Source organism: Hippoglossus stenolepis, chromosome 18, assembly GCF_022539355.2.
Source record: "Hippoglossus stenolepis isolate QCI-W04-F060 chromosome 18, HSTE1.2, whole genome shotgun sequence".
NCBI classification, from domain to species: domain Eukaryota; kingdom Metazoa; phylum Chordata; class Actinopteri; order Pleuronectiformes; family Pleuronectidae; genus Hippoglossus; species Hippoglossus stenolepis.
This window is the reverse complement of record NC_061500.1, coordinates 14,996,781-15,017,524: the sequence shown is the minus strand read 5'-3', so window position 1 is coordinate 15,017,524 and position 20,744 is coordinate 14,996,781. Positions and strand designations below refer to the sequence as shown.

The 20,744-nt window shown below is 41.9% G+C and overlaps 1 protein-coding gene across 5 annotated transcripts in view; it reads right to left on the bottom strand.

Annotated features, from left to right (window-relative positions):
• dab2ipb (DAB2 interacting protein b) overlaps positions 1-20,359 on the bottom strand; it is a 143,601-nt gene extending 123,242 nt beyond the window's left edge. For 2 of the 5 annotated variants that reach the window (XM_035184054.2, XM_035184043.2), the window contains exons 1-2: positions 20,221-20,359; positions 19,923-20,052 (exon numbers count right to left, since the gene is read on the bottom strand). Coding sequence is in view for 2 of the 5 variants with exons in the window: in XM_035184047.2 (XP_035039938.1) it covers positions 14,844-14,883 (40 nt within the window). In the remaining 3 variants the exon portion in view is untranslated. Of the gene's footprint in view, positions 1-2,745; positions 3,208-14,843; positions 15,143-19,922; positions 20,053-20,220 lie in introns of those variants that run through there. The other 3 variants (XM_035184047.2, XM_035184048.2, XM_035184049.2) reach the window with 2 other exon arrangements.
• Positions 20,360-20,744: the final 385 nt, after the last annotated feature.

The following is a 20,744-nucleotide window of genomic DNA, read 5'->3' as shown; positions in this document are numbered from 1 at the left end:
TAATCTTGCTTCCAAAAAAAGATCCAAACCAAACAAACAAATAGACAGCTCCACCCTGCTTCCAAAGAATCTAAAGCAGCCCCAAAATGGTGCATCATCTTTGATTTCTCCCTAGGCTAGTGAAAACGCAGAATTTACCCACGTGATGCAGAGTAACAGAGAAACGGCAGTGCAATAGAGTGAGTGAGAGAAAATCAGAGAAAAGTTTCAGAAACAGATAAACAAACAAACAAAAGGAAATGAAACCAGATGAAACTTGATTTAATTCAAATCACTTGATCACCTTCAAGCTAGAAAATCGTGATTCTCATTTTCTTCAGAGTCATGCAGCCCTTGTCAACACAATATCCTCTCCAGAGTAAATGCAGCTGGAATTTTGATCTATGATGTTGCAATCATTAAAAGTATCTAAACAAGTACGGTCAAGACAAGAGATCTTAATCTTGAATCTTTTTGATCCAGTTTTTCGCTGATAAGACAGTTTCACAACATCTCCACGGGCGAATTCACCCAAAAAGTAAACTGACAGAATACATCACTGCCGGGATAGACAACTTTAAACTCAGCAGCGGTAATAGGTATAAAAGTTAACGATGCTTGAAAAGATGAGCAAAAAAAGTCCAAAGTTCTAGGTAACAAAGTCATTGTTAGTGATGACAACAAGGAAGTACTTTTCACTGGAATACACACGGGAGATTTACAGGGGGGAGAGGTCGCAGAGATGTGAGTAGAACTAGGATGCTATTATCTCTTCAGCCAATGAGACAGCAGTTTATCACAGCAGTCAATCACAGAGTAATCGCTATCTGCGAGAAACTCCTTCCACTTTCACTACCTTGGAACAATTAGTCAGCTTCCACTGCCTGGGCTGTCACAGATAAAGATTTCACAAAGAGTGAGTTAGCAGACTCAGTGACAGATTCTATTAGCCTTGTATTTTATATTTATTGCCTTACTTTACACTTGTATTGTGATCTGTAGGAAAATATTAGACACCGGGCCAATATGGATTTTTGGGGGCTGATGCTAATACCAATATAAGGGAGTTTAAAAAAGTTTGATGCCAATATATCAGCCAATGTTAGTTTTTATATTGGCACATATCGGCAAACACAAAACACTGATACCGATGACATTTAATTTCTCATGTCGGCCAAACGATATAGCGGTCAGGCTTTAGAGTATATGGCAATGTCTGGTGATGTGTTTTTTTCAATAGCTGATTAGCTGTTCAGCAGAGAACTGATGCATTGTTTTTAATGATTGATCAAACAACATCTCAGCAATTTTCCAAGCAAAAAAAACAAGCAAAACTGTTACTGGTGTCACCTTTTCTCTGCTTTAAGAACAGCTTTGAGTTATGGGCTGCTTTTGAAGACACAAACAACTGGAAGACGTCTCCTTAGAAAGATTCATATTGTAGATTAATAACCAACGGATAAACCGAATGAAAAACGTATTACTTGCCGCCCTAAACAAAATCCAGGTCAATAAATCAACAACCAAAGTAATCCAGATATACCACAGCTATAATCTGCAATTACAGCAGAGTGGATTAGTGCCGATCACTGTTCACTATGTCTTTCTTCTACTCTTGTGACCCACACCGATCCTTGACTGGAGCTCTGGCCTCGCTCATCTTCCCCTCCACTGACTCGTCCACCTTCAGGAATGCCATTCCACCGGTCAGTCCATAATTCCCGCTCAGTGTTTCCCAGTAATCCCCTCTTCTCCGGCTGCTCCGAGGCTGCTTCCTTCCCCACAGCTGCCGGCTGGTCCGGCTTGCTCTAATAATAGGACAACAATGCCCGCCCCACACCCCAACACCACTGCAAGAGAAAGCTTTACATCCCAAAATGTTTTTCATTGAATCGGTACATTTTAAGATTGTTCCCCAAATGTTCTTTAAAAGTTAAAATGCTTGTTTAATTAACATAACTCGTTAGATCTAAATTCACAAAAGCAACTTTCTAAACTGTTGACATTCAGCACGTCTGCAGCATGTAAACACATGTTGGTGGAGGAATGATGATGAGGCCCACTCAAGTGAGCTGCTCTGTGTGGTGGAGGAGCTACAGAAGACACTGTAATCACGCAGGAGCTGATAAATAAGGACTGCACACTGCTGAAGTAGTTAAACACCACCTTGCGCTCGTGCCACAGTGTTTTGCGACAGGACTACACACACACGCATAAATATATATATATAGCAGACTGGTTATGAATAAATGTCACATTTGTTCTGCATGGTCCTCTCAGCGAAGCAGCCCCCCGAGCTGCACACACTCACACAAACACATGCCAAAGAAAGGGAGGCATTAATCAGAGGAGAGAATGGAGAGAGTGAGAGCTGGACTGAGCCTTTTCTCTCTGATCTTCTGCTGTCCCACTTGTGGAGGCACAGCTCACAATCACATGCTGCAGCTCTTTGGTGTCTTTGAGCCGGACATTTAGTCTACAGCCTCTCTCCTACTCATTCGTTTCTTCACAGTTTGCTTCTTTCACCCTCTTCTTTGCTTCTTTTCTCTGACAGACAGATCGGTGTGATAAACATTGCTTCCCGTGAAAAAGCTTCCCCCTCCACACCTTCTCCTCTCCTTCAACCCCCCTCCGCCATTCCACCAAGAGAGCAATCACACTGGAAATACTCAAGAACTTGTAGGTCAGACCCCCATTTTTTCCCTCTCACAGAATTACTGGCCAGCGAAAGTTGTTAAAAACAGAGAGTGGGATTGTAGTGCTCACCTCAGACAAGGTCCCGCTGCTGCAGGGGGAGCAGAAGTAGTATCATCCTCAATCCTCAATCCTCACACAGAAAAACCAAGAGCAACAAGTAGCAACTCCAGCGATTTCTCCTCCTCCCCTCTCTCTCTCGCACTCCTGCTTCCTTGCTCTCTGCTTTGCACTCATTCAGACTGCAGTAGCTGCAGTGGAGTGAGCGAGTATGCGTGTGTGTGTGTGTATGGTCCTGTGGACTCCTGCAGGGGCACTTAACAGGGTTCAGGTCCTCCCCCCCTTCACAGGCTCACACAGAGAGAAAAAAAAAGCTCACACACACACACACACAGAGGGCAGGAGAGTATTCTCTTTGTCTTTTGTTGCTTTCTCTCACTTCCTTGCTCTCTGTTTTCAGATGTCTGTAACTCCCTGTTCTGCACCCCCTTTCATATGAGAAAGAGAATGACAGAGTGAGAGAGAGCCAGTGCATGTGTGTGTGTGTGTGCACAGGGAACGCTGTCCTGCCTCAGCGCCTGGGGCTCAGAGAAGGAGGTGGAGGAGGGGGAGGAGTTTCAAACTCAGAGAGCTGAATTCCTACCACTGGTCCCAACCAATCGGAGGCCTCCCTGCAGCTGACCAAAAACCGCGGGGCCAGGCCGGGCCTCGCCACCACACTCCAGCTTTAAAGCATTAGCTGAAGTTTGCTGTGCTCTCAGGATACTTTCTACAGTGGCTCTATGGATGATCATGAATGTTGTTCCCTGGGCACTCTTTGTTTACGTTCACATTTTACTCGTATTGATATCTCCGGATGAAAACATTCAATAAAAGTATAAAAAATACTTATTAAATGTTTATTGCACTGGAAATGTTATTTATTTTCAGGAGGGATTTAAAGTGTTACAGGGTTCATAATGTATGCAGAAAAAACTGTTTAAAAGTCAGATGACTATGTTGTGGCTGTGTTGGGATGTTTCCTTGTCTTTTCCCATGTCCCTTCCTCCTTCCGGCAAAAGGAACAGGACTCTCATGTTTCGGCTGCTGTCCTTGGCCACACATTTGTCAAGCAAGACATTTGTCCACAGAGGTGACATCAGATCTCCCCCTCCTCCAGCTATTCACACCAGCTCACTTCTACTTCAGCTTCTTCCTTCCCTCCTCCACATCAAGTCAAACTAAAGGCTTAGTGTTTTTGTCATGAGAATAACATCATGTGATGCTGTTTCCCCGTGGTAAACTGTGTTATCTTACATATTATTTGAAATTAAATACAGTCTGCTATTATGTCATAATTTTAACATTAGGTCTACAGTCATGCTGGCAATGTGAAAGCTGTGTGAATGCAAATGTCTGAGTGAGAGCCTCTGGATTATCTGCAGACTTCCTTTGCCTGGACTCATAGTATAATGTCCATAGAAATTCAGGGGAATTCAATGTGAGAACTCAGCAGGCTGGATTCATCGCAAGTCGGGGGGTTGATGATGCTTCTAACACGCAACAGACTGAAATAATGAAAGAAACAAAAAGAAAACAAATATCTCCGGGTAAAAAAGTGGTGAGACACATGTAGAAGACTCCATAGAAAGTGTCAAGAGAGAATTTGATATCTGTGTGTTGTAAAGAAAATCACGAGATCTCCACAGTCACCTCCTGCCTCTGCTATGCTAACATTTTTACATCTTAGTCTAGCATGTTAGCATGCTAATTATCTCTAAACTTTATGGACAGCTGCACCTTGTCAGAACATTATTAGTGTGGCAGGTATTTAGTCACAAACCAAATCAGTGAAATTGAAATTAACCGATCAAATCATTGAAATTTTTGCCCAATAGTGCCAGATGACAAGAGAAGGGATCACCAGTTTTGTCACCTCTGCCAAGGAGGCTATGTTTTCTTCTGCCTTTGTTTGTTTGCAGGATCGTAGAAAGACAACTAGACAGATTACCATTGAACTTAGGAGGATGCTGTATGGGAACGAAACCAAGGAATTCTGGTGCAGATCTGGGAGCGGATCCAGGGTTTTTCTCATTTTCTTTAACATTGGGAGATTTATCTGATATTTATCTGATATTTATGAGTGAGTGAAGATCCAAATAAAAATCCATCTAGTGACTTTAAATGTGGTTTCATTAGGGGACTGTTGGGCCTTAGTGGAGGTTCTAGTTATGATTCATCCTGAGATAGACATGAATGTGTTTACCACTTGTCGTGGCAACCAAAGTAATACTCATCAAGTCGGCTATGTCTACCTCATGGTGGCACCAGAAGTAAAGTCAGGGCTCACCAAAGTCAACACGATTCATCCTGTGGGGACCATGAATTACTGTATAAACCGTCACGGCAATCCATCATTCAAAGAGATGGACTGACGGATCAACATTGTAATACCTCGAGCCATTCTGCCTCTGTGGCACCAGAATTCACAGGAGACAAAGAGCAAATCTGGAAAAGAAAACCTATTTTTCAAACTGTATCATTATAGAAGGATTATTGATGTGTTTACACTGATGTAGCCTTTAATAGACCATTCAATTATTCAATGATTAAGTTTTGTATGTATAAGGTTAATAGACTGATCTGGGAGAAAATTGCGGAGACAAGATGTTTCCTTTACTGAGCTGCCTTTACGTCTACAATTAGGCTAATTCTAATTACTTCAACAGAGCATTAAGAAAGCCAGTGGGTTAGAAAAAGCTGATGACTGACAGCTCCATGTTTCCTTCACTGCACATGTAGTGAGTCGTGGCTTCCAAACCCAGAATGGAAACAGCCCAGTTTCCACATGTCTCGTAAATGTGAAATGATACAAATTGCTCTGTGTGTGACATCAGTGAGGACGGGATAAATACGTTGATCTATGACTTTCATGTGTTTCTCGCTTCTGAAGGAATTCAGCACAACTATAAAAATATCCAGCAAAACATCCTGTTGTTAGTTTGTCTCTTCGTTTGTTGCTCAGCAGAGCTCGGTGATGAGTTTTTGACACATTTTGGCAAATGACTGCCACATTGGCAAACTGCTTTTTTTGAAGATCGGCATGTTTACTTCACCTCATCATTCTAAACAGCTTTGTACAATTAGTGAGGCTTTTTTCTAAAAAAAAATTATGAAAACACAACAACTACCACTTTACATGTAATTCAAATGCAATCCGGATATCTCAAAGGACATTGCAATGGACCTTTTTTATTATTATATTTAGGACAATATCCAAAGAACCATAAAGAGGCCAAAAGTGAGCAATGTCATAGATAATATGTCTCTTGAATGCCAAAATATCAATTGCAATGTTTCAGAAAAAGACCACCACACAAACTTTTCCTTTAGAAATAGTGACTTATATACAGAAGGGAAAATGTTTGTAAAGGTATGGGGACCATTTACTGCTTTGGCGAAATGTATGGACGTGTCAGATGATGAAGAGGAAGAATGAGTTCTACCTGATGAGTCTGTGTACGTCAAAAGAAAGCTGTAAACTGAGAGGCTGCTCAATGTGATGTTTGTTTTTCTATGTCACAGTGTGTGTTTTTGCTGATGAGGGACAATGAGTAGAAGACACTAACAAAGATGTCAACTTGGAAAGACAGGATTCGAGAGGTTTTGGTCCGCAGCGGAATTTATACGTTACGTCCTGCCTCGCCACCCAGGCGCCATTCCTTGCATGGAGTGTTACAACTATTTTTCTCTTGTTAGCGAACGCATCAACAAAGACAAACCAGACGTTTTCCAGAGTTCATGTCTGTAAACGGCTCATGACAGAAGTCCACAGATTTTACTTTTAGAACAAGAGAGAAAAGTTGCACAACTTAGTCTTGACACCCATCTTCATTAAAAAATGTCATTCTCACTGTGTGAAATGAGAATTCCCAAGTATGAAACTGTGGAAAAAATGTTTTCGTTATCTAAAACAATTAAATACAGGTTTAACCTGACTGAGGTCAAATCAGGAAGCCTATAAGATGTTTGTTTAGGCCAGAGTTTGTCTGACGTCTAAATCCAACTAAACAATTACCAGGAAAAACACTGATAAAGACGGAGCGAGAGTTAGAATGGGACAGACAGAAACCTAAAGGCTGAAATGACATAGTGAGTGAGTACTTCGGTATGTGGGCTATAGAGTTACACATGGACAAAAAAGTGAAGCAGCAAAGTCCACTCCTATAGACAACACAGACACGCCTCCGCTTTTATCCTCCTCTCTGTTTGTCTCCCTCTCCGTCGCAGTGATCCCTCACCCCCTGTCACTCTGTTTATTTTCCTGAGTCGATTTGGGTGTGTTTATGTCAAAGAACGTGTGAAAAGGTAAAGCAGCTTTTGTAAGTTACGCTCTGAAGTTGTGGAACAGACTGCCGCTAGATATCGGAGAAGCAAACGTCATTCAGTCAACGTCTTTAAAAGAAAACATTTCTCTTTATTTCAGCCTTCAACTAGATCTTGCTCCTGCCTGCAATTTTATAATTTTTTATCACTTTTTCTTTTCTGTTTGCACGCATTTTAACATGTTCTTTATGTTACTTAAAATCCGTTCTATATGAATTACATTTTAACATGTTTTTATCTATATGTATGTGAGCTGCATTTCTTGGATGAAAGGTGCTAAACAAATAAAGTATATTATTATTATTAAAAGTTATGAATATGCACAGTGATGACAAAGTTTAACCCTATGCGTGAATATCAGGTTCTCTGGAGTAAAAAATGATTAACTTATTTTGTTCCTCCAGAAACAGCATTTAGGTTTCTGCTGAACCTGAATCAGGAGAATGACAGCAACAATGGAAACGTAATACAGGATGTAAGGAGGGAGATCAGGAGCAAACAGAAAATGAAGAATAGTGTCTGTGTGACAAAGGAGCATCAGTGGAGATACACAATCTGCATAATGTGTACAGCCTCCTAATGATGTGCCTTAAGAAGTCGTTCTGTCATTCTGTGCCTCTTTTGAATAAATGTTTATCCTGAGGCACAACTTTAATAACACTTTTCTCCTCAGAGAGCTGAGTTTATGTGTCATAAAGAAGTAACGCATTAAACAGTCCAACTCCATCAGGCTCGTTTCTGCCTCCTCATGAAAGAGACGGAGGAATGTGTGTGTTTCAGCTGCAGGAATAGTTGGACATGGGACAGTCAGGAATGCCAACATCTGCCATTTTGAGACAAAGGCACTTGTGTGCGGCACGTGGGGTCAGGCCGCTGCCATGCCAGCAAGTGCTTTTTGTGGAGGGATTCCAAATGGAATTCAACATATAAAAAGGCTGGAACTGGGGCATCCTGGGGCCCGGCAGTCTATAATGCATGCACCGCATAGCAACTAAGGCCCCCCTGGATTCGTACGGACATTTATCACATACCACTCACGCCTCTCTCTGCATATGTTTTCTGTCACTCTCTACTGTCAGCGATAGAAAACCCCTAAAGCAGCTCATCCAGGGTGACACACTGAACTCTGAGGGCCTCGTCATGAATCGACAATTGTGTTGGTTTATAACTCTGCTGACAGCCCCATGCAAATGCTGTTTCATGCTTTACTGTCGCTCTTTCCACTAGATCTGAAGATATGGGAGTCGTTATAGCTGGAAGGATTCATTTTTCAGAATTCTCGATATTGCTCCTAAAAACTGAGTTCATGCACACAACTAAACTGCAAGAGCTCGTACATTTCGTCGGAAGCATTATGGCTTACAGATTATATTTTCTTTTAACATAAGGATTTGTTGTTAATCAATGCATCTGGCAAGCCACAAATACATAGAGACTGATAATAATCAGTACAGTATATATATATACATATATACACACATATATAAGTATCACGCTGGACTCACACGTACTGTATGCCTTGGCCAATTCAAACGAAACGCTGCTCATTCACTTTGAATGGGGTGACGTTGCTCGTGCTGTGTACAGCAGAAGTTGAGCAGTGGATGCACCAGCCAATCGGCTCGTGCTCAAACAAACATAGGCACTAGCCAATCAAATCACGCTGAAGGGAAAGCAGAGGCAGCTAATGAAATTGGTGTGTGTTCATCTGGTTGTGGATTTTTTTTCCTGTCTACTTCTCTTCAGCATTATATTGATAGCTAGCATGGCACGTTAGCTTGAAAGCCGGCTATGTTGTGTGTCCCAAGCATGAAACTGCGATTGCTGTCGTTATGACGATCAGGCACCAACGGTCAATGTGAAGCATTAACACAAGAGTGAGTCTAGCAATCGAATCATGGTGATCTTTATAAAGTGATGCAAAAAGTATTTTCTGATTTAGTATAGACACAACATGAACTTTAAATTATAACTTTTAAATTTACAACATGTACTTGCAATAGCCTACTTTTGTTGACAAAATCCAACCGCAGACTGGGCTCTGGATGTGCCTATTGGGCTCTGGATGTGAAGCCTATTCTCGATTGTGAGAGTGATGCATTTTCTATGCCCAGCATCCCCCTCAAACGCCTCTTGGTGCCTCTGCAAGCACAGCCATTAAAAAACTGTAGTGTTGCATTTATTCAAAAATATGTTGCCTCTTGAAAATAATACAGCCAGTGAATATGTTGCCCACGAAACATATCTGTTGCAGTTCAGTTGTGCAGAAATGAAATTTCTAGGAAAGAGGATTTATTAGAAATTCTCCATAGAGCTGAGCTTTTTTTTTCCTTTTGTAAATGGTCAATACTGATATAATAGGTGCTTCTGACTAAACTTACTATACAGGATCTAATCGCTGCAATTGTATTTCATTTTAATGAAAACAGGCAATTAAACTGATTTCCAGTAGTAACCTTTAGTGCCGCCTACGAAATCTTCAAATGCTACTACATTGAGTGACATTAATTGGTTACTTTTTCACAGAATTACTCTTGTTATAGCATCACCGAACATACCTTGCCCTCTTTAATCAAAGGGGTTTTACAGACCATAACCATAATTTCATTGTGATGGCGAAAAACAAAGCAGATAGACAAGCAGAACCAACCATCTCAAGTTTTATGTTGCTGTTAATCCCAAAGCTCTAATTTCAGGCTCAAATTACCCCATTTTCCCACCAGTAGTGGCACTGAAACAAACACCCTGGTGGATCATCACAGATCTGTAGCTGGGTAAACCACACAAACAATGAGGAAGGATAAACAAAACGCAGATTAGGATCAGTTTATCCTACGATTCCTGCATCCTGCTATCACCCAGGGAAATACTTGCATCCACGATGTCTGACTTCACCAGTTTACTTTCACACAGTCGGTACTTTCCACCTCTCTCAGCTCCCACTTCGCTCAGTGCGGGACCAGCACATTTACATAAGACCTACACAGACGCGAAAAAAGCACATTCCCGACACGTGAGCATGTAAGTAGCTCATAAGTGCGTTTGGCTCAATTGTTACCGCCTCGCAGTCACTTTGACTTAGACACACACAACACACTTCCACAGCAAAACACACCAGGGACACGCTATGGCTCACTGTAGCACCCACGCACGAAACCACACTAAACATGCTTAACGTCGACATAACAGGCGCCGATTTGTGACAGTACAATTTTCCTTCAACACTATTGTCTTATATACCCTGCACTCCCCTGTCTCCCCTCCCTCCCCCCTCAGCAGTGACTCCGCTGACAGACAGTTCCACCCCCCCCCCATCAGGGTGGCTTTCTGACAAACGGGGCCAAATGGAGTCGTGCCACTGTTGCTGCTGGCCACAAGTCAGCTCTCTGAGGTTATTGCTTAGCTCTGCTCTTGCAGTGTTATTTATATCCACCATCGCAGCACCAGTCGGTTTGATGAACTTTTCATCTGTCATGTGCCAAGGGGACCTCACAGCTGTGGATCTTTTTCTGCTAAGTCTTCTTACGATGGCCTACAGGTGTGCAAAAAAGCTGTTCACCTCCTGGACCAGGTCTAGGAGGTGAACAGGGCCTCTGGGGGTTGTTGAGGAATATCTAAGTTGCTTTTAGGACTACTGATATAAAATTGTTTGTTACTTACATTTAAATGACAGTTGTAAAGCTGAAGCCCACGAGCAAGATTGAAAAGTATGAGGCAAATGTAAGGTTGAGAAAAAGCAAGAGAAACCAAACTGATGTTTGTATTTAGTGACAATTGCCTTATTATGGTTACGGCATAAAACAGACTAATTAAACACTCCAACTTTAACAGATCACAAACAGGAGATTGATACTCTGGAGACAAACATTTGTAATATGTTGAAATTGTCATGTTGTTTGTTGTAATATAAAATTATGTGATTTATAGTCAATGTTGTAAAGGACAAACTCAGCTAAATGTATTTTGTTTTTTCTCCACATACTTGTACCACCCAGTGACATTTGTGCCTGGTTTGATTTGCTTTGGAAAGACAAACAGAACTGTGGAAAAAAATTGTCTTGAGTTGAGTCCTTGAGGCTCCTTAGTTCCACCAATTGATTAAAAAGACACGAATTCCTGTGATAAATTTCAGGCCAACTCATTGATGCTTCTGGGACATTCACCAGCAGAAGCACCCCTAAGTACCCAGAGGACAAATCAGGACCCAAGTGCTCAGGCCACATTTGGTCAGGGTTCAGGGTTCATCCAAATGGGGTCAGACAAATGTGTCCTTGACCTCTGGACTGTTAAGTTTTTAGTGGGCCTAAATACAATATGTCCCTCAAAAGCACTTCCAGGCATGGGCCACTGACAGGAGGTAACATTTTCGGTCTCTCTGTACTTTCATGTCTCCTTTTCCAGCATTTTCTTTTTCATTTTGAGTTTCTCAGTGTGTTGTACAATCCATTATGCATATAACCACAGCATTCCTCTTGTTGGAGATGACGGCTGCGAATGTGTGTATGTGTTTTTTTCCCCTCTGTCTTTGAAACATTCACAGTTTCTTCCACAAATAGAGTCAAATATAAGCATGGAAGAAAAATCCCACCACAGCAGCCACTCGAGAAGAATTTGAAAGCCAAGTGTGAAACGCAGTCTCAACTAGATGTCTTCAGAACCTGAAAGTTTTGATGCACAATACAAATAAAAGAAGGTGAACTCTTACATGCTTTTGGCTCAGTAAAGCTTATGGAATTGAATTCAACAATTAAATTATAAAAGTCCTGTAACAATGTGAACGTTATTCTGTCGTAGAGCCGTGTGCAGTCCATCAATTCACTCAGCCCCTTTTTGCCCAGCTGTTGATCTTTCCTTCTCTCTCACATAAAAACTTTGACAACACAACTGTCTCTCAAGTCATTGTCAAGCAAGTCAGACTGGCACTGGGAGAAATCCTGTTGAATTGATGAACCATTGGAGCGTAATAAAAGTTTTTACCATCTTTGGCAGGCAAGAAAACAATGGGCATAACACTGGCCCGACCTGTGTAGAAGTAACTCTGAGTCAAAAAGTCCTCTTCATTGATTTTAACAATGCTTTTTGCGCATTGGTACAAACATGAAATATGACGGTTGAGGAGAATAGATCAGCCCCATACATGGCTATATTCTCACGGATACCTGACCGTGTCAGTTGTGAGTCAAGTGGGTGTGAAGGCCTCAAATGTATTGCTTTGTTTCACTCTCACATCGCTCATAGCATCATTTAAAGTCGCAAGAGGTGGCAGTTAAACCCACTCTAGAATACTGGCTTTGCACTAAATGGCAGAAATTAAAAATAAATTGGGACTTTCTGGTGAACATACAGTGGTGAAGCATTTAAACACTTAAATGGTGGAGACCAAACAAAGTCTACAATGTCTTTCCACCTCAGATTTAAAAATCGAGATTTGCTTTCCAAAAGATGGAAATACAGAAATATGCACAAACACAGGCCTACATACAATGACGTGTTTACAGTTTGAAACAAGACAGACTAAACATCATGGGTCTCTAAACAATTTTGACAACACTCATCGGCTGAAGGGTGAAACCCAATAAACTGAACAAAGTCTCTATCACAGAATAAAGTGAATTTCATCATGAGGCCTGGTACAAGATAATGCTTCTTCTTTTTAAACTAGATCGAAATTTGTAAGCCGACAGCCAAGTTCCCAAATTTATACACCATGTACGACCCTGCTCTGGCTAAAGCTTAGCACATGACAACACATGCAAGAATAAGTCTTTTATTAAAAGCTGAACATTCTTCGAGACAAAAGCCCTGCAGCGCTGTCACCCAAAAGACCACAGATTCATCTGGATAAAATCTGGGAATTTTAGTCTAAACTCTAATTCACTTCAAAGGGGAAAATGAGTGAAAAAGCCCTTGTTTTCCCTCAAAAAACTTTTTTGATAAAAGAAAAGAAGAAATCTCAGCGGGTTTAATCCCTGTCTCATCAAAGTTCTGACACTAGCACACACAAATACACACACTGTGTCCCTGTGTTTACCCCTCCAGTAAGTGAGCAAGCATTCAACCTTTCTCAACTAGGACAAAAACATACAGACCTATTTACATGTCAATGATGGCCACTTTCTCTGCCTCTCCCTTTTTAGTTTCCTCCCTTAACATTCCTCTGATCCCTATGTGCTCCTATGAAATAGTGGTTATGCTTATTTTGAGGCTGTGAAGACAAATACTCTTACTTAAGGGCACTTTACTTCTGACAAAACTACTGGGTGCAGCATGTAGTCAAGTGACTACTGTTACATTTAAATATGGCGGCGGTAGCACAGCATGAACAATCATCTGCTTTCTATCCATTCAAACAGTGTATGACATGAGGATGCATTTGCAGCACTATCTGCAGCTATTGTTTATGCACATAAGATAAACATCTACTATTTATACAAAATACACAGAAAAAAGCATGCCTATAGGAATTCAACGCAAAGCTCTGCTTGTAGATTCGTTGCAAACAACATCTCCATGCGTGCGTGTTTGTGTGTGTCTGAGAACGAGTGAAGAGTGATGCCCGCGAGCCTTGCGAAGCGTGAACTGAGCAAGCCTGAGGTGAGAATGTAATCAGGTGATATCAGATCATTAGACCTTTAGAAAGCGGGTCTCCTCAGGCTGACAAGGTTGAGAGGAGAACCTGAATATTACTGCACAAAGCTGACATTACAGTTTTGGGAATCCTCACTGTGAAGGTGAGAAAAAAAAAGCTCAACTTTCTCACTTATTTGCAAACGCAAAGTTTTACGTCTGAGGAGATGGATACAAATGCTGAAAGTTATCTTTTAGCAGTCCCCTTTACCCCTCTCTTTGTCTCTCCTTCTCCATCATGGCAGGGAGCCCAGTGCATATAAAGCAAATGTGGCTTTGACGCTGGCGAAGGGCAACTACGCTCTCTTGAAATATGTTCTCTGTTGACTCATTCTGTTAACCACATTCTTCATCAGCAGCGCAGCAGAGTCCTTCCCGTCGGCCATGAAGACAAAACATCGTCTCTTCTGGCCCAGTTAATAATACACCCAATTTTTTTCCTGCCTTTTAACTACCTAGTTTAAACTCGAACATTTGGAACGGTGGATGGGAAAAAAAGAGGCAGCAGAAAATGAGGGGGAAGAGAAAGAGTGAGCGCTCTCACTGGCCTACAGTGCAGCTGAGATCCCCCTGGATTTATTTGTGTACATAACTCTTTCTGTCTCTCCCCTTTCCTTTCCCTCTGTCTCCCACTTTCATTCCTCTGTGCAGCCCTATCTCCAACACGAACACCCACATGCAGAAACAGCTACACAGCGTACAAACATACACATTCAAATAACCATCAAATTATCTTGCGGCTTTTGAAAAGGGAACGGTACACCCACGGCCCTCATAGTTAATTATTCCATTTGCAGAGCGAGAGGAGAGCTTCCTGCTCTGTGAGGCTTGAACCAAAACAGCCACAAACTGAACTGAAGACAAACATAACTGAAAAACGGGAACATTTTTGATAAAAATAAAGGTCATTAGAGCAAAAAGTGTCTTTAGCAGGCAGTTGATTTCATCACATTGCCATGTAACACCCCTCACCCCTTAACCCCCTGCCCAACAGAACAGACTGAAGTCCTATTCATTTGACCACAGAGGCCCTAGTCAACAGCTTAGAGCCAAAAGGAGAGCCTAGTCATAATGGAAACCTTTCCGGAAAATCATGTGACCCAACTCCCTTGTTCACGAACACGCTACTGAATTTTATCCACAAGTATCACTCTCTCTGTGTCAGATCTTTCACTCACCATGCTGCGTCTCTGGGTGGGTGCTGGTGTCAGGGTCCATGTTAGAATCACAGGGTGATGAGCACCCGCATCAACACACCCATGTCCCGAGGCAAAGTCAGCTGTGCAACTGAACTACAACTAGTGAAACTGCTACTAGAACTACTGTTATCCCCCCTCCTCTTCTGCTGCCGCCGCCGCTGCCTCTGACGTCCCCTTTCGCTGTTCTCCCCAGTCAGAGCTACTGGCTCTGGTCTGGCCCCCGCAGCCTGCCAGCTCAGCTCAGGCTTCCACTGTTGTGTTACATCTGTCTGACTGAACCCCTCTCTGGAGAGTGGGGAGAGAGAGGGAGAGTGAGAGAGTATGACGGAGCACGGAATGGGAGGGAGGAGAGAGAGAGCGGAGCAGTTTCCACATTGTGGTGGTGGTGGGGAGAGAGATGGGTGGAGGGGCTTGCAGAGCTGAATGTTTCCACTTTGATCAATTTCACGCTCAGCATATTTTATTCCCATCATAACGAGAACTTTGTAACATCAGTTTGGAAAACGCCACCATGCCAAAATAATTTAGAAACTTCCCGACTACTGCGACAATGGATGAAGTCCAAAACCTGACCAGGCTCGCTGGCTGGGTTTCAACTCACTTTTCAATCCGGCACACAAAACAGCACATGTGGCTTTAGCTGACAATTGACAGCTTGAGCAGTATAAGGTAACAATAGCTCTGCAAGACTGCAACTAAAGATTGTTTTATACATCTATAGAGGATATATCTATATAAGGATAATCTTATAATCGTCAGAATGGACACACTTGCCGCTTGTAGGAAACAATTTAAGAGCAGCAGTTCCAGAGACTTTGAATCTCCCAGAAACTGGCAAGATTCTACTTCTTGGTATTATAATGGTGGTTGCCAAACAACTTTTAGGTGCATTACTGCCACCTTATGAACTGGAGGGTGGAGAACTTGCTTGATTAAACGTGACTTCAAAAGAAAAACAAACATGGAGGAGGACCGACATTGTGTGTTCTGTTGTCAGCGAAAAACAAAAGAAGAAAAAACTATGGATGTTGTCATGGCTGAGAAGGTGGAATTGTCAAATCAATTTTTCAGCGCGAGCGGGAGGGGAGTTGGAAATTTATTGTTGCTTTAGTCGCAGCTGTACAAGTACGTTACATCTGGTTGGTGATGATCAGCTCGCTCTCATTGATATACATGTTTGAAACATAGGTACGGCTGTTTGTCGACTTTGTATACACAATGGGTTCCCCTGCCCTTTCAGATATAGCAAGCAAATAGAGCCCAGCCAACCCTAACCTTGTTAACATTCTTATCTGAACTATAACATGTTGTTGATGAGCTATAACTTCTTATATTTGAGAAGATTTGAGTTTGTCTTTGTTTAAACTGATACAAGTGACAACAGAAAAGATACTGACAAGGCAGAACAATCCATTAGTGGCATGAAGTCAACAAATACAACTCTGACAAATGACAGATTGCAATTATAAACAGAGGAGAAAGATGGAGGCAAGGAGGACTTAGTTCAATTAAACATCAGAGGGAATTTTAAGATATTCAAAATACATTAGAGTTAGTATCTGGCCTACAAGGCATGTTAAAATCTTTCAACAGCCTTCGGTCAGTTATCCGGCTCTCTTTAATCCCATCTAAAACTTGACAGCTCCTGAAAAATATTTATGGAAGCAGTGAAAGCTGGAAAATAGGGCAGCATATGCCCCAGCATCTTTAAAGAACCAACAGTGGAGAACTTTTCCAAAGCTGCATCCAGAAAAAAAAACTCCCACCCAAGTAAAATTAAGCCTTGTTGGTCTGGTGGGAGCGTAACAGCGCTCTCCGTCTCTGGCATGTTTGTGCCAAAACCACAAAGAGTTCAAAAGAGATGCGGCAGCTCCGCTCACTATTCAGTCGGAGGATGAGACGAGATGAGAGTGCTCTCTGATTTGCTGAGGATTCCTATTCATCTCAGTGTGGTTTTTATTCATCACGTTGCTTATTGAAAGCCTATGTCTCTCAAGGACAAGAGCAGGTGAGAACTATGGCAATGAATTATTGAGTAAAACAGAGAGCACGTGAGTGTGTTTTGTGTTTTTGTGATATGAAGCATGATTTATAATTTTATACAAGTGGGCACAAAAACACACAAATGCATCCATCTGTCAATATGGTACTGAAGGTTTCTCTTGTTTTTTTATTCATGTGAAAATGATTTTACAGCTGACCAGTGAAAACAAGTCCGTTTTAATCAAATTCTAGCAGGATCTCAACCCTTGTACTAAAACTATATCTATATACCTCTCTCTCTCTCTCTATATATATATATATATATATATTTTTTTTTTAAAATACTTCAGGTTTTAACACAACAAATCTTGTTGATGACCTGAAACGTCGTCATCGCAGCAAAGCTGGACTATGAAGCAGCCACAGTAGCTAGCGTTAACGTAATAGCCCTTTATGGCCAGGCTTTTCCATGGTGAAGGACGGATGGTTTTGTGTAATACTCCCCCAAGCCACCAGTACTTTTCAGACGTGTCCATATACCTGCTCTGTATGATGTGGGCATCGCATACATTCAATACCAAAAATGTGAGATCTTCAATTATAGATATCAGCCATGAGAAGCTGAAAAAAATGTGTGTGTATCCCAATAAATAATTTAATCTGTTATGTTCTAGCTAACATGCAGAGTAGTGCATCTTCAGTATGTTAATCTGAATTAGTGAATAAGAAATGATCTTACATAATAATCATGGGAAAGTTTTAAAATGTTGTTGACAGACTTGCTAATTACTCTGTAATTAGTGAACGAGCTGGCACTTTATTCGTTTAGCCAGTTCCCTTCTCATACACATCCAGTATGATAATCTTACACTGTATCTACATCACTATGACATCAGTAAACAGATTACAAAATGGGATGCACATATTTAAAACTCTTCTGGTTGTTGTGTGTGTTTTAGCATCAGTAAACTACTATAGCAAAAAATTGACTTTGTACTTTAAAGGCCAAATATGTGCTGTGCAGCGAATGCTGGGAAAGAGCCATAACTTAGAGGAGACAGAAGGACGTCGCTGCTCATTTCATTATCTGGCTCTCATCACAGCAGAATGTGACCTCACTCGGGAGATACGGGATGTGATAGAAGTGTTTTAACATTTAAATGAGACCATTTCTAAAGTGTACTAACTGACATAATGCTTTAACTACGTTTGCCTAAGAAATAAATACAAATTTCCTTAGGGATTGCGAAGTAAATCTGTATTTACTACTGAACTAAATAGTTTCCACGAAAGAGTTAGTGGGTCAAGAGATGATGCTGTAAATCCATGCAACCACAAACTCACTGACTCACTTGTTTAGATGCGAAAAGCACTGTTTAAACAGTCAGTGTCTGCAGAAACCTTCGTTCTGTTCACAGCACAAAACATCACTGTAATCAAGAAACGTGCAACTATCTTATTGGTCAAAAATACTGACACAACACTGCCAAGTCCGAAATGATACGATCTTTATGCCGTCTAGACACAACGTCTCAGGGATAGAATGCAACAACACCTCAGGAAATCACTTAACTCAATAAAACCTCCACTCAATGTACTGTACTATATACAGGGTCGGGACAAAATCATGTAACGACATCATGAAAGAGCACTTAAACTTAACAAACGCTGCGCACACTGATTTAAAGGCAGGAGGTAACATGTTGCATGCCTGCCAACAACCCAGCAACGGTAACCGTGGGATACAAACGCTTGAATGTCAAACCTCAGAGCCACCTTACTGTCCGTCTCACTGTGACTGATTCAGACAAATCCACTACGTCTTACTGAAGTGCTCCATCGTGTCCATAGTCATAAGTCTACATATCCAGAGAGCAACTGTATTATATCACATTACATCGTCATAAAAGCAATAGGGAAAATGCAACATGACATCAGCATTTTGCACAACCTTTATGAGTGTCTGAGTTGTTAGGATGAGACATAAAGTGCAGTGGAGCGCTGTGAAGCAGCAAGCTCTCCATCTAGTGGATATGTGGGAGAAGAGAGGAGAGTCAGCGATTTAAAAAAGGCTCATGCAGGCATGAATGCAAGGCTCACTTTGCATGTGTATGACTGGTTACGTCACTGGCTCTGTTCAGACGTGGTATTGACAGCCGTCCTGGGAGATCCGATCACAAGCGGTCAGCTCTGAGTTTGTCTTTGAATGCCTGTGACCACATGAGATCATGTCTCACTTCCCTGCTCTATAGGCAAATAATCCTGTGCGTCATTTGTTTGTTTGTGAAGACCAAATTATGTTGTTTTTGCCCAGTTTACAGATGTGTTTGATGTCACTGTGTCTGTGTGTGTTGGCACGAGCGAGCGAGAGAGAGGAGTCAGGAGACGAGGAAAATGTATCAATAATTACGTGCTGGTCAGTGTTGACATTGGTCACAAATAAATAAATGTATGGGCACCGAGAAGGTTAAAAATAAACTTGGATCATTCATCATGAAACAGTAGCAGGTCAGAGGACGTCAGCTGAGCAGGCCGTCCTTCATATGTGGCCCAGGACGCACTTGCTTTCACACAGCGAAAACAATGTGGCCCACATGTGTCCCAGACCACCGCTGAATGGGGTTTGCGTGATCTCAGTTCTACAGTTTGGTGCATTCACACATGTACTTAGAGCTGTCCACTTGTTATCACTCGGGATGGATGTTAATAGCTGGTCTGAACAGGGTCACTGAGGAGCTGAAAGAAGAGCTACTGATTGCTTCTTGAGTTACTCTGCCCATTTTAACATTGTATCTGACAAGCATCTGCCTATGAGTGCTTAAGTTGTAGGAAAAAGGCCAAAACTGGAGCCAAACCATAAAAAAGCACTTTTTCTCCACAGGCTGCACAGTCTTTAAACTTAATGTGTCCATACCCACGTTAAACAAGTGTTAAACATCGTGATTTCAAGGTTATTTATTACTCGTTCTAATTTAATTAAACAGTGTAAAGAAGGCAATTAAAGTAATTCCACTATGTGCATGGAAATAGTGACGCATCCTCATCACTGCTGAGGTATGTCCTCGGGCTACTCACCGCTCTCAGTGGACAGCTGGCTGTGGAATTCTGGAAACTGGGTTTCCACTGGAACGCTGATGGTGCGTCGCAGGAGGTGAACCTTGCATGACGCCGAGCGCCTCTCCTGCAAAAACAAGGGAGGAATCCGCTGAGAAAGAAAGGATGAAAGATGGAGACAGAGAGGAAGAATAAGACAGATAAAAGGCTGAATACATTGAACAAAAGGCAAAGATACAAAGTGGGCACAAAAAGGAGATAGAGGAAGAACAAAGAAAAGAACACAAAGAAAAGTAATAAATGAAAGAAAAGCACATACATAGTCACACAGGCTCCTTATCTTCTCTGTTGTGGTTATTCTGGACAACGTGTTTAATGCTTTGTTGGGCCGATAGCCCACAATAGCTGCGGAGGCCCTGATAAATGAGGAGTCATTGGCTAAAACAGAGCAGGCGTTGGCAGCACATCAGTCTGTGTCAGCCCATATCTTCCTGTTGCTTGCATACCAAATGTTTGGCTTCAACAGATTACACAGACAAAAGGAAGGAGGGCGGCTGTGGTGAGTCCAAAGAAAAAAGAGAAAGGGCCCAGCACGCAGAGTGATAATGGGCTTATCGAACATCCTCACACCTCTCAACTCTTTGCAGCACCCTGTCCGTCTTGTTTTCTCGGCCGCTCTGTTTCCATGTCTGTCTGTTTATCGCCCTGTCGCTCTCTCTCTCATCCTCTCTGCGAGTCACCTCTTTACTCGCTCGCCTCGTGGGGACTTGGTTTTGAGGACAGCGCTCGCGCTCACTTTCTCTGATGTAATGACAGTGTCTGCTGGTCTGAGCAGTAATGACA